Source organism: Salmo trutta, chromosome 16 (assembly GCF_901001165.1).
Source record: "Salmo trutta chromosome 16, fSalTru1.1, whole genome shotgun sequence".
Taxonomy (NCBI): Eukaryota; Metazoa; Chordata; class Actinopteri; order Salmoniformes; family Salmonidae; genus Salmo; species Salmo trutta.
Window position 1 is genome coordinate 34,232,212 of NC_042972.1, and position 14,889 is coordinate 34,247,100.

Sequence of the window (14,889 nt, forward strand, 5' to 3'; positions counted from 1 at the left end):
ACCTGGATTCACATGGTCGTTCTATGTCATGGAAAGAGCAGGTGTTCCTAACGTTTTATACACTCAGTGTATACTTCAAAAAAACAATGTTTAACTGGTACCGGGCTACCTTCAGACGAGGCTTGTGAGGCTTGTGGGCACCCTGGAGCAAAACAACCAACATGTACGTGTTCGTGAGAGTCTCACCTTTGCAGAGATATTATCAGTGTGTAGCCCAAACGGTTCCGACGCTACAGACAGGAAGTTGGCAGATTGGCAGTATCAACTTCAGAGTCCCATGATGCTCGTGGGGGTCATAGAATAATCATGTTCATGAGAGTCTCATCTTTCCATAGAGTGGTAATAAAAAAGTGTTAAACAAATCAAAATATATTTTAGATTCTTCAAAGTAGCCACCTTTTGCCTTGATGACAGCTTTGCACACTCTTGGCAATGAGTGTAATAGGATGATCCTTGACTAGAATACAGTATATACAGTGCATTCGGAAAGTATTCAGACCCCTTGACTTTTTCCACATTTTGTTACGTTACAGCCTTATTCTAAAATTGATTAAATCATTTCCCCCCCTCACCAATCTAAATACAATACCCCATAATGAGAAAGCAAAAACAGGTTTCTAGAAATGTTTGGAAAATATATTAAAAACAAAAAACTTAAATATCACAGTTACATAAGTATTCCGACCCTTTACTCAGTACTTTGTACTCAGTACTCAGGCTTCTTGGGTATGACGCTACAAGCTTAAGCTTGGCACACCTGTATTTGGGGAGTTTTTCCTAATTATTCTCTGCAGATCCTCTCAAGCTCTGTCAGGTTGGATGTGGAGCATTGCTGCACAGCTATTTTCAGGTCTCTTCAGAGATGTTCAATCGCGTTCAAGTCCGGGCTCTGGCTGGGACACTCAAGGACATTCAGAGACTTGTCCCAAAGCCACTCCTGCGTTGATTTGGCTGTGGGCTTAGGGTCGTTGTCCTGTTGGAAGGTGAACCTTTGCGCTAGTCTGAGGTCCTGAGCGCTCTGGAGCAGGTTTTCATCAAGGATCTCTCTATATTTTGCTCCGTTCATCTTTCCCTCGATGCTGATTAGTATCCCAGTTCCTGCCGCTGAAAAACATCCCCACAGCATGATGCTGCCTCCACCATGCTTCACTGTAGAGATGGTGCCAGGTTTCCTCCAGACGTGATACTTGGCATTCAGGCCAAAGAGTTCAATCTTCTTTTCATCAGACCAGACAATTTTGTTTCTCATGATTTGAGAGTCCTTTAGGTGCCTTTTGGCAAATTCCAGGCAGGCTGTCATGTGCCTTTTACTGAGGAGTGGCTTCTGTCTGGCCACTCTACCATAAAGGCCTGACTAGTGGAGTGCTGCAGAGATGGTTGTCCTTCTAGAAGGTTCTCTAATCTCCACAGAGGAACTCTAGAGCTCTGTCAGAGTGACAATCTGTTACGCCCTGATCTGTTTCACCTGTCCTTGTGCTTGTCTCCACCTCCAGGTGTTGCTTATTATCCCCGGTGTATTTATCCCTGTGTTTCCTGTCTCTATGTGCCAGTTCGTCTTGCTTTGCCAAGTCAACCAGCATTTGTCCATGCTCCTTTTTCCCCCAGTCTTTGTTGTTTTCCCAGTCCTCCTGGTTTTGACCCTTGGCTGTCCTGACGCCGACCCCGCCTGCCTGACCACTCTGCCTGTTCTGACCTCGAGACTGCCTATCGCCTGGTACTGTTTGGACTCTGACCTGGTTTATGAACTCTCGCCTGTCCCAGACCTGTCTTTTGCTTACCCCTTTTGTTATAATAAATATCAGAGCTCAACCATCTGCCTCCTGTGTCTGCATTTGGGTCTCGACTTGTGCCCTTATAGTACGAACTGGCCATGACAGACCCAGCAGACTTGGACCAACTCCGTCACGTTGTCTCCCGCAGGGAGCCACCATTGGGAGGCATGAGGAGCTACTGCGAGACCTTTTGGAAGGGCTTCGTTCCCTGATGGAACGCCAGGACCAAGGGTTCAAGACTATAATGGAGCAAATCAGTGAATTAGCTTATGGGCAGCACGCCACATCTGAGACCTCCCAACCACCCAGTAACCTTTCTACTACTAGTGCATTTGTCCAACCTACCCCGGCTCCCAGAGAACCCCGTTTTCCTCCTCCGGAGCGTTATGCAGCCGATCTTGGTACCTGCCTGACATGTTTTTGCTCTGACATGCACTGTCAACTGTGTGACCTTGTGTGCCTTTCCAAATCATGTCCAATCAATTGAATTTACCACAGGTGGACTCCAATCAAGTTGTAAAAACATCTCAAGTATAATCAATGGAAACAGGATGCACCTGAGCTCAATTTCGAGTGTCATAGCAAAGAGTCTGAATACTTATGTAAATAAGGAGGTTCTGTTTTTAATTTGTAATACATTTGTAAAAATGTGTAAAAACGGTTTTTGCTTTGTCATTATGGTGTATTGTGTGTAGATTGGTGATGAAAAAAATAATTGTATCCATTTTAGAATAAGGCTGTAACATAACAAAATGTGGAAAAAGTAAAGGGGTCTGAATAATTCCCGAATGCACTGTATATACATAATTAAAGTGACCAGTTTTCAATGACTATGTACATAGGGCAGCAGTCTCTAAGGTGCAGGGTAGAGTACTGGGTGATATCTGGCTAGTAACACTGACTAAGGTTCAGGGCAGGGTACCGGGCGGAGCCTGGCTAGTGGTGTCTATTTAACAGTCTGATGGCCTGGAGATAGAAGCAGTTTTTCAGTCTCCCGGTCCCAGCTTTGATGCACTTGTACTGTGCCCGCCTTCTAGATGGTAGCGGGGTGAACAGGCTGTGGCTCAGGTGGCTGAGGTCCTTTCAGACACGGCCAGTGAGTCCTGGCCAGCAACATTCGGGGGTCCCTAGTTAGCAACAAAAAAAAGACAGTACTAGTCAACATGCAGACAACAACAGATAAAGACAACAATTATACCAATCACTGGAGATATCAGGAGTCCTCTAGCTATAGAATGAAGCTTACTGTTGTGCTTACTTTTGTGTCTCAGAGAAAATGGTCATGATCTGACTCTAGAACATTCCTAACACCTGCTGACCCCAAATATGTTTTTTTTAATACCACAGAGCTCTTGGTTGGTCTATTGTTAAATGGACTAGGCTATTTAGAGTGTGATAACATCTTAGAAAAAAGATTTATGAGACACATGTTTTTCTGGGATGTTATCATACTCAAATAGAACATTTAACAACTGAATATGACCTATATACTTATTGATAATTTTCATATTGGACCTTGATGTTGTCTGTCCGCCTGTGAGGAGAGAGTGAACTGGGCCACAGCGGCACTGTGCGTCCTGAGACGGTGGCGCACCTCACAGGGGCTGTTCGTCTCAGCGTCTCCCAAGTTAACCCCACCCCCCGACAAAAGTTAGCAGGCCCCGAATAAACTTCCAGCTCACTTCTCTGCAGACGACTGCTCCTTTCTACGTAGAGGTCCCATTTTCCAGAATGCTGTGGCGTTTAGTAGTAGCGATTTTAGGCGTTTGCCTCATCCCGTCTTGCCTTTCGGACGTGCAGCTCAGTAGTAATGTTATTCTGGAACCTTATGATCTGCTGTTCGACACGGCGGTGGAAGCCTACTACAAGGGGGACTGGATGACGGTCATTCTGAACATGGAGAGAGCGCTTCGGAACAAGGCTGCGATCCGCAGGGTGAAGGCGCACTGCCGGATAACTTGTGCCAACCAGAGCGCTTTCGGGGAGCCTTTATCCAGCATGGTTGTGCCAGTACCAGGCGCTGGCTCCGTGGAAGATCTTGGCTTTTTCCAGAAAATTATGAAAAGGGCTGATTGTGTAAATACCTGCGAAAGTGAGAAAATTGGACCACCAACTATCCATAAAGTCACTGAAGATGTGGACCTTGAGTTTAAGAAAAGAACCCCCTACAATTACCTGCAAGTCGCATACTTCAAGGTATAAAAAGAGTTGACCATATAGGCCCTATAAAGTTATGCATTATACATTTTTATATCTTGCATAGGCTTGCAACAATGTATCTTCCACACAGACAGTATCCCATGTTGTGGAGTAAGATGCTCCTGCATCATATCTTATTCCACAACATGTTCATGTTGTTTGAATCTCAGTCGACCAGGTGCACATTTATCACACTTCCATGACAAAATAAGGGTAATGTCACTTTATTTTGTCCAATTTCATTCAAACTTCCCTCAAGCAATTCGTTAACTGTAGGCTACGTGCTCTGCTCAGCTTTCCCCAACTCCCCCAGCCGGCCGTGCCACGTCTCTAGGTGGAGTCTAGCTATGTAGACAGACCGCTTACGTTCTGGCGCTGGATTCTTCTCGATTTTTGGGGCTTGTCATCAAAAAGCGAAGCTACTCAGCAGCTTCTGCATGCTATATACGTTCCATTCAAGAGTTTCCTTAGCTATTGTTAGAATAGGCCTATACATGAACAGGATAGGCCTAAACCAAACTTAGTTTAAAAGTCTGTTTATAAACGGGTTACTACATTGTAGTAAGAGTAGCTAGTTAAATAAATTAAATACATGCAACCTATAAGGCCTGCAGTTCCTGAGAGTTGCAGGTCATACATTGTTTATCCATGTTGCCTATTTACTAATGCCAATAGATATGAGCAAAATATGTACTGATTTACAAACAGAAACACAAAAATCTGTAAAAGAGACACACAGTCCCTGGTGGTAGGCCATATTAATCACAGGAGGTTGGTGGCACCTTAATTGGGGAGGATGGGCTCGTGGTAATGACTGGAGCGGAATCAGTGGAATGGTATCAAGTACATCAAACACGTTTTTCAAAGTTTGATGACATTCCATTCGCTCTGTTCCAACCATTATTATATGCCATCCTCCCCTCAGCAGCCTCCACTGAGATTTGTGTATACTATAGTAAGCCTATAGGATAATGACTAGTTGCCTGAAACAGCATGCTGGTGATTGCAGCTCACACATTTGTTACATCATTCCAGGAGGTCCTGGCTCCTAGCCAGATGACAGAAGACTTCTGAGACGTGGAGCATTTAGGGAAGCCTTTGGAGTCACAATGTGCTACTTCTCTTTGTTTGCTTGTTGTGTGAGAGTTATTCATATGATATTGTGTCATTGTTTTGTTGTACTGTCTCTCTTACCTGTGTAGATCAACAAGCTGGATAAGGCTGTGGCGGCGGCAAACACGTTTTTCCTGGCCAACCCAGACCACATGGAGATGAAGCAGAACCTGGACTATTACAGGATGATGGCCGGAGTACAGCAGGAGGACTTCAAAGACCTGGAGGCCCGGCCGCACATGGTGAGACTGACACCACTCGTCCCTAGTAATGCACCCATTATAACAGTAACAATACACCCGTTATAACAGTAACAATGCACCCGTTATAACAGTAACAATGAACCCGTTATAACAGTAACAATGCACCCGTTATAACAGTAACAATGAACCCGTTATAACAGTAACAATGCACCCGTTATAACAGTAACAATGCACCCGTTATAACAGTAACAATACACCCGTTATAACAGTAACAATGCACCCGTTATAACAGTAACAATACACCCGTTATAACAGTAACAATGCACCCGTTATAACAGTAACAATGCACCCGTTATAACAGTAACAATGCACCCGTTATAACAGTAACAATGCACCCGTTATAACAGTAACAATGCACCCGTTATAACAGTAACAATGCACCCGTTATAACAGTAACAATGCACCCGTTATAACAGTAACAATGCACCCGTTATAACAGTAACAATGCACCCGTTATAACAGTAACAATACACCCGTTATAACAGTAACAATGCACCGGTTATAACAGTAACAATGCACCCGTTATAACAGTAACAATGCACCCGTTATAACAGTAACAATGAACCCGTTATAACAGTAACAATGCACCCGTTATAACAGTAACAATACACCCGTTATAACAGTAACAATGCACCCGTTATAACAGTAACAATACACCCGTTATAACAGTAACAATGCACCCGTTATAACAGTAACAATGCACCCGTTATAACAGTAACAATGCACCCGTTATAACATTAACAATGAACCTGTTATAACAGTAACAATGCACCCGTTATAACAGTAACAATGCACCCGTTATAACAGAAACAATGAACCCGTTATAACAGTAACAATGCACCCGTTATAACAGTAACAATGCACCCGTTATAACAGTAACAATGCACCCGTTATAACAGTAACAATGAACCCGTTATAACAGTAACAATACACCCGTTATAACAGTAACAATGCACCCATTATAACAGTAACAATGCACCCGTTATAACAGTAACAATGCACCCGTTATAACAGTAACAATGCACCCGTTATAACAGTAACAATACACCCGTTATAACAGTAACAATGCACCCGTTATAACAGTAACAATGCACCCGTTATAACAGTAACAATGCACCCGTTATAACAGAAACAATGAACCCGTTATAACAGTAACAATGCACCCGTTATAACAGTAACAATGCACCCGTTATAACAGTAACAATGCACCCGTTATAACAGTAACAATGAACCCGTTATAACAGTAACAATACACCCGTTATAACAGTAACAATGCACCCGTTATAACAGTAACAATGCACCCGTTATAACAGTAACAATACACCCGTTATAACAGTAACAATGCACCCGTTATAACAGTAACAATGCACCCGTTATAACAGTAACAATACACCCGTTATAACAGTAACAATGCACCCGTTATAACATTAACAATGCACCCGTTATAACAGTAACAATACACCCGTTATAACAGTAACAATGCACCAGTTATCCTACTGACAATGTATCAGTTATCCCAGGAACAAAGGACCAGTTATATACCATTTAGAACAGTTAGAATCACACATAGTCAGACTGAAACCATTTACCCATTTGCCTACTTGGAAAGGGCAGGCATAGGGCACCGGAGAAGTGACAAGGGACCTAATTGGTACAAGGTTGGGGTAGGGTCTAGGATCTGCTGACTCCCTGCTCTGCTCTCTAATCTATCTCTCAGGCAGAGTTCCTTGCAGGGAAGCGGTATTACAGCTCCGATTCGTTCGGTCTGGCCATCGACCACTTTGAGGCGGCAGTGGAGGAGTACTTCAGCGCGGACCAGGAGTGCCGGGCGCTCTGTGAAGGAGCTTACGTCTACGACGGGTACAACTACATGGAGTACAGTGCCGACTTGTTCCAGTCCATGACAGGTGAGATAGTGTTAAGACAGACTAAATCCCCAAACAACCCCAAACTAATGTTTTGGATAAAAGCGTAAATCCTGTACCCCTTTCTTTGTCAGACCACTACATGCAGATTCTGAACTGTAAGCAGAGATGTTCTGTGGAGCTAGCCTCCACCGCGGGAAAGGACAAGCCATTTGAGGATTTCCTCCCTTCCCACTTCAACTACCTACAGTTCTCCTACTACAGCAGTGAGTCTCAGTCCCTATTCACTGAAAGAATCAGGAGGATTTGCTGTCTGTCTGTATCTGATTGTGCCTGCCTCTCCTCTCATACCAGTCTCTTCTTATCCCTCTCTTTTTCCTTCTCTTCCTTACCCCCTTCCTTCCCCCCTCTCTCAGGTGAGAAGTATGAGCAGGCCATAGAGTGGGCTAAAACCTACCTGCTGTTCCACCCAGAGGAGGAGGTGATGAATCAGAACCTGGCTTACTACTCTGCTATGCTGGGGGAGGACAAGGCTGCAGCCATATCCGCTAGACTGGTGCATACACACACACACACACACACACACACACACACACACACACACACACACACACACACACACACACACACACACACACACACACACACACACACACACACACACACACCTGTGCCCCATGCCTCCAACCCACTTTCCTCCATGTCTTCTCTCAGGTGGTGAAACAGCATATTCAGCAGTCCCTGTTGGAAAAGGAGCTACTCTACTTTGCTTATGAAGTGTTTGGAATCACCTTTGTTGATCCAGTAGGTTAACATGTCTCTTATCTTCGCTTGTGTCTCACTGTTTCTACAAGATAGGTGATCACTATCAAGTGGTTTTAGCATGTGATCTTACATCCTTTCCTTCCCTTTGCAGGATTCCTGGACCCCTGCAGACGTCATGCCCCTCAAACTGAGAGAGAAGCAGAAGTATGAGAAATACACGTACAGACCAGTAGAGGCTGGTGGAGGTAGAAATTGGAGGACTCTCATTGTAATGGCTCGAATGGAAAATGATCAAACATACTGCTCCATTCATTCAATTCAAGCCATTACAATTATCCGTCGTCTAATTTAAAGTGACACCAGCATCCACTGGTACATAGTACATACATGTATGCTCTCAATTTCAGAATAGGATCTGCTCTCCAATATGTTTGAACCTTTTAACCTGTTCATTGGCGCCCCCTGCAGGACAGAAAGGGAGACTGCGGCGAGGATCACTGAGGAGATTGGGAATCTGATGAAGGAGATTGAAACTCTGGTGGAGGAGAAGAACAAGGAGTCGACTGACATTGCCAAGATCGTACGAGAAGGTAGGGTTTTTAGAGCATGACATTTGGGAATGTCAGTGGACTGTGTAGAATACTCTGACGTGCACCTCTCTCTATATTCATTCCCTCTGTCCCTACCAGGTGGTCCTTTGTTGTTTGATGACATCAAGATTACTATGACGTCAAAGCAGTTGAATGGCTCTCAGAGGGTTCTACTGGATGGATTCATCTCGGAGGGCGAGTGCAGAGAGCTCACCCGCCTCTCCAATGTGAGTGGGAGTCAGGGCTAGTTAGTCTGTGTGATTGACAGTGTTTGTGTGTGTTTGACAGTGTGTATGTTGATTGTGTGTTAAAATTGATGGAGGGTGTGTTTCTGATGGTCTGTGTGTTAAAACTGAATGCATGATTCTGTTATTGTGTGTGTTGACGCTGTGTGTTTGTCAGGCGGCTGCGCTGAAAGGTGATGGGTATCAAGGCCGCCCCTCCCCCCACTCCCCCTACGAGAGCTTCCAAGGAGTCACTGTCCTTAAGGCTATTAAGGTACATTACTGACCCTACACACTACAGCCCTGCTTACCAAACCATAACCCAAACACCACTAACCCAGCACTGCCAACTCTGACCCTAACCCCAGCTAGCTTCATTCCCTAGCCTCAGCTTTATCTCCAACCTATCTAAAGCTGAACCCCAGCCCAATGGCATCCATATACAGTTACCAGCGAGTTAGGGATAAGAAAGCACCTATTTCTGATGATCTTGTACTGTTCTATAGTTGGGACAGGAGGAAACTGTGCCCCTGAAGAGTGCCCGTCTGTTTTTTGACATGAGTGAGAAGGTGCGTGGGGTCATGGAGTCGTACTTCCGTCTGGACTCTCCTCTCTACTTCTCCTACTCCCATTTGGTCTGCCGCTCCGCCATCGACGGTAAGAAAGTCAACTATGGTGGGCCTTCAGGGGACAGTATTGTGGCTGACTGCCAGAGAGAATGAGTTTAGGTCATTTTTGGAATTCATCACTATGGGAAAACAACATGTTCTATTTTCTTCAAGTTGTCTATATCAAATCCAGGATGTCATTAACCCACATTATTCACCTGCCTGTCTGAGTGTATAGACATACAGTAAGTTATGTTTCCATCTTCTGTCTGTACAGAGAAGCAGGATGACCGTGACGACCTGAGTCACCTGGTTCATGCAGACAACTGCCTGCTGGTCTCTGAGCTCAACGAGTGCATTAAAGAACCACCTGCATACACAAACAGGGACTATAGGTATACACACACACACACACACACACACACACACACACACACACACACACACACACACACACACACACACACACACACACACACACACACACACACACAGAGACTACAGGTACACACACCATGCATATGCTTATAACATATGGAACCTACTGCACCTGCAGGTATCATCATGCACCACTGTCTTTAAAACACTTATCTTGTTCCTGTGGTGTTTTAGCGCTATCCTCTATCTGAATGATGACTTTGAAGGAGGAGATTTCATTTTCACTGAACTGGATTCCAAAACGGTCACAGTAAGTGTCAATCAATGATGTGGATTTGAGTGGTGCAGAGTATAAACAGTTGTTTCGCCTTGATTTATTTTAAGGTATAAGTTAATTGAGCATATGATGACTGATATCTCTGGCCTGTGTTGTCCAGGCAGAGGTGCGTCCTCAGTGTGGTCGTGTGGTTGGGTTCGGTGCTGGGAATGAGAACCCTCACGGGGTAAGAGCGGTCACTAAGGGCCAGAGGTGTGCTGTGGCCCTGTGGTTCACCCTTGACCCCAAACATGAGGAGAAGGTAACATATCTATCAGTTAATTCATCTGGAATCGTGTATATCATGTCTTTCTTTCTATCATTCTATGTTGTGATGGGCTATTTTGTAATCTGAGGAAGAAAGCAAAGCTTTCCATTTATTGATTAATCTACATTTCATCAGTTTCCCTTGCTTCAGACTTACCTAATTTGTGTGTGTGTGTGTGTGTGTGTGTGTCTCCAGGACCGGATCCAAGCTCAAGAGATGCTGAAGATGTTCTCCTCTCCTATGGACACAGAGTTCACAGAGACAAAGACAGAGAGCTCACAATCACAGCTTATACCTCTTGACCAGTCTGCGCTTCTTGGTCAAGCTGAAACCCTAGTACAGGAGCAGGCATACCAACCAGATGACAAACCAGCAGAGAAGAAGCCTAAAGAACAAGCAGAAACAGTTCGTGAAAACCCATCTGATAAACCAGAGGATAAAAAGAATGAGAAGCCGATAGAGAAGCACGCAGAAAAACTAATTGCAAAAAAGGGTAACAAAGCTAAGGTGAAAGAGCTGGTCAAAACTAAAGCCAAAGCAGCGGATGCATCAAAGAACAAAAAAGCGACGACTAAAGCAGGGGACAAAGTCAACGCTAAGACAGCAGACAAGGCTAAAGCAAAACCTGCAGCAAAAACAAACGTCAAACAGGCAGTAGACAAAACATACAAAAAAGAGCAGAAGCCAGCGACAAAAAAGACAGAGAAAATCCCTGTCAAAAAGGTTTCCAAGGACTCCAAAACTGACCTCAAATCATCCTTGGACTCACAGACAGACAAGGACGAGCTGTGAGACCAACAGCACCTGTGACTCTTACTCTGTGGTGTCTTTTTTTTCTACTGTTTCAATATATTTGTCAAGGTTTTCTCTGTGGGTGGATACAGATTTGAGGTTGTTTGCTGTATTGTTTTGGATGTTGTTTGTCTGACCATTAATGGTGGTAAGGAACAAGGATAAGGTGTTGTAATGTAAGCCATACCGTAATACCAAGGGACTGCACTCACTCTGATGGCTGATCTCAACCAATCAATCAATCAAATCAATCAATCAAATTAGATTTCTATAGTGCTTTTTCACAAATACATTTGTCACAAAGTGCTAAATTGTAACCACCTTTGAATACCTATCCCAGACTCATGTGAACAGATATATATATATATATATATATATATATACATATACAGTACAAAATAGCACATTGAGAATCCCAATTATAATTTGGGATTCTCAATGTGCAATTTTGTACTGTTTTAAAATGTACTGTTCTTTGCCTCAGGAATTGGAAGATGTACTGTCCTCAACAACAAAAAAAGCAGGAAAGAACAACAATTAACAAATGTGTCTGAATAGAGACTGATACCTGGATTCATGTGGATACACTAAATAAAAGTACAGTTTTTACATTGGTGTTGCTCTTTCATGTAACACCTCTAGAGAACACTAGGTGGCAGAGAGGAACTAGACTGGCATCTCATGTACATCACACATGGAATATGTACCCATTTTCCTTCTGAATATGTTGTAAGTATGGACCCTCAGGCTTTAACTGTCCGGTTACTACTGGAGAGCCTTAAATCACAGTTACAGTTTTGTGGAGGTTATCGAATTCCCAGGAGACCAAGTTGTATGAAAGCCTGTTCTGACTTTTCAGATGTATTTATTTTTATTTAACTAGGCAATTCAGTTAAGAACAAATTCTTATTTATATTGACGGCCTGCCCCGGCCAAACCCTCCCCTAACCAGGATGACGCTGACCCAATTGATACAGATCGAACCAGGGTCTGTAGTGACGTCTCTAGCGCTGAGATGCTGTGCCTTAGACCGCTGTGCCACTCGGGATCCTGTGTGTGGTCAACATGTCTGTTGTTGATCCCTGGTTAGTCAGCTATCTCCTCAGTAGACTATTCTATTAGGATCATGTTTATATCAAAATGCTGCTCTACCCTACAGCCACTTTCTTAGTTTTAAATAGTTGAATTGTATCAGGTCTTTGGGGATGTGAGATGAGTTGCTGAGTTTCCCTACAGAATTAGAATGAGTAGAATTGATATTTAAATTCAAAGCAATGTGCCATGGTGTTATTGGTTATCTTCATAGAAATTAATGGAGATCCCCAAACAGTCATTTCTGTTTTGTGGACATAACAGCAGAACAACCCTGTTGGTCCAAGTTTCAATGTCAAGATAATCAGCAAGTAATATTGACATACTTGTGTGTTGGCCATATTGTGTGTTTCTTGACAAATCATATAGATTTGAGTTAGTCCATTCTGGCCAATGTGTTTCTATGTTTCCCCGGCCAGCCCTGAGCCTGTGGGTGGAACAGTAATAATGCTGGGTCCTGTGCCACAGCGCCTGTGTGGGTTTAGCATGTGGATGAAGTCATGCCTACATAGAGCAGAGCATGCACGGACAAACACACACGTCGTCTTTCCACAGGGGCTATGCATGTATAGTGCCTTCAGAAAGTATTCATATTTTTCATTTTTTGTGTGTTACAGCCCGAATTCAAAATGGATTGAATATTTATTTTCTCTTCACCCATCTACACACAATACCTCATGATGACAAAGTTAAAACATGTTTTTAGAAAGGTTTGCAAATTTATTGAAAATGAAATACAAAAATATCTAATTTACATAAGTGTTCACACACCTGAGTCACTACTTTGTAGAAGAACCTTTGGCAGTGATTATGTAACGATGTGCGCTGAGAGTCTGGAAGCAAGTTCAGGAAGTGAGTGTTTTAATAAATAAACACAACATAATACAAAATAAGAAACATGAACAATAACATAGGAACAGAAACAATAACGCCTGGGGAAGGAACCAAAGGGAGTGACATATATAGGGAAGGTAATCAGGGAAGTGATGGAGTCCAGGTGAATGTCATAATGCACAGATGCATGTAACGATGGTGACAGGTGTGCGCCATAACGAGCAGGCTGGTGACCTAGAGGCCGGAGAGGGAGCACACGTGACAGTACCCCCTCCCCTACGCACGGCTCCAGCCGCAGGACGCCAACCAAAATGATGATCCCGGGGATCAGGAGTGGACCGGTCACCTCTGCTGAGGTGCGGGAAACCTGTCAGTCCGGCTGAGACGAGGGAGCATGGCGACCTAGAGCGCCGGAGAGAGAGCATACGTGACGGTACCCCCTCCCCGGCGCGTTCAGCTCCAGCCGTAGGATGCCAACCAAAGGGACAATCCCGGGGATCAGGAGCGGATGCTGGTGATGCGCGCGAACCTGTCGCCGGCTGGGGCAGGGGGGCCTGGCTATCCGGATGAGGCATGAGGGCCTGACAAAGAGGTGGAAGCAGGGGAGACTGGCGATCCGGCGAAGGCATGAAAGCCCGACGAGCCGGCTGAGGGAGGGGAGCCTGGCGATCCAACTGAGGCATGAGAGCCTGACGAACCGGCGGAGGCAGGGGAGTTCTGTCAAATTGGTTGCTGATCATTGCTAGACAGGCATTGTCAAGTATTGCCATAGATTTTCAATTAGATTTAAGTCAAAACTTCAACTCGGCCACTCAGGAACATTCACTGTCTTCTTGGTAAGCAACTCCAGTGTAGATTTGGCCTTGTGTTTAAGGTTATTGTGCTGCTGAAAGGTGAAATTATCTACCAGTGTCTGGTGGAAAGCAGACTGAACCAGGTTTTCCTCTAGGATTTTGCCTGTGCAGTTCTTTTTTTCCTGAAAAGCTCCCCAATCCTTAATGATTACAAGCATACCCATAACATGATACATCCACCACTATGCTTTAAAATATGGAGAGTGGTACTCAGTAATGTGTTATATTAGATTTGCCCAAACATAACGCTTTGTATTCAGGAAATAAAGTTAATTACTTTGCCAAAAAATATCTGTTTAATCCATTTAAAATTCAGGCTGTAACACAACAAAATGTGGAACAATGGAAGGGGTGTGAATACTTTCTGAAGGCTCTGTAACAGGCCAAACATCCCAGTTATTCAGCATCACAGAAGAGGAGGTGTTTGTCAGTCCAATTGCTGCCCTGCATAACAAGCCCATGTGGAGATTAGTGTGTGTGTATGGTTGTAGATTTGCATTAAACACACACAAGACTCAGAGACAAGGCTCAGAGACAAGGCTCAGAGACAAGGCTCAGAGACAAGAGCTCTGTTTGTAGTGTTTGCACACAGAGTTGAAGGATTTTTTCACAAAACGTTTGACGTAAGTAATACGCACACTCAGAGGGTTGTATGCAGAGTCCTGCACAGTCCAAAAGTTTTAGGGAACCACCAGCATATACACTAGGTGTACAAAACATTAAGAACACCTTCCTAATATTGAGTTGGGCCTTCCTCTGACACCGCCTGGCATAGAGGTCCTGGATGGCAGGAAGCTTGGCCCCAGTGATTTATTGGGCCGTACGCACTACCCTCTGTAGTGCCTTGTGGTCGGAGGTTGAGCAGTTGCCATACCGGGCGGTGATGCAATCAGTCAGGATGCTCTCGATGGTGCAGCTGTAGAAGTTTTTGAGGGTCTGAGGACCCCTGCCAAATC

General features: G+C 44.2%; 1 protein-coding gene across 1 annotated transcript; it reads left to right on the plus strand.

Moving 5' to 3' along the window:
• The first annotated feature begins 3,404 nt into the window (after positions 1-3,404).
• On the plus strand, positions 3,405-11,762 carry LOC115150640 (prolyl 3-hydroxylase 1). Its single transcript, XM_029694129.1, has 15 exons — positions 3,405-3,968; positions 5,174-5,326; positions 7,065-7,254; positions 7,347-7,478; positions 7,629-7,768; positions 7,927-8,016; positions 8,129-8,181; positions 8,446-8,567; positions 8,667-8,794; positions 8,970-9,065; positions 9,298-9,448; positions 9,677-9,794; positions 10,012-10,087; positions 10,215-10,355; positions 10,557-11,762. The coding sequence occupies exons 1-15, from the start codon at positions 3,504-3,506 to the stop codon at positions 11,151-11,153; spliced, it is 2,652 nt and encodes an 883-aa protein (XP_029549989.1). The 5' UTR covers positions 3,405-3,503; the 3' UTR covers positions 11,154-11,762.
• Positions 11,763-14,889: the final 3,127 nt, after the last annotated feature.

Excerpts from the sequence above, each read along its gene's own strand:
- LOC115150640 (XM_029694129.1), top strand. The coding sequence starts at position 3,504 with ATGCTGTGGCGTTTAGTAGTAGCGATTTTAGGCGTTTGCCTCATCCCG. Across the intron at positions 8,182-8,445 it reads AAACTGAGAGAGAAGCAGAA|GACAGAAAGGGAGACTGCGG; the intron begins GTATGAGAAATA and ends CGCCCCCTGCAG. Across the intron at positions 10,088-10,214 it reads TGGATTCCAAAACGGTCACA|GCAGAGGTGCGTCCTCAGTG; the intron begins GTAAGTGTCAAT and ends TGTGTTGTCCAG.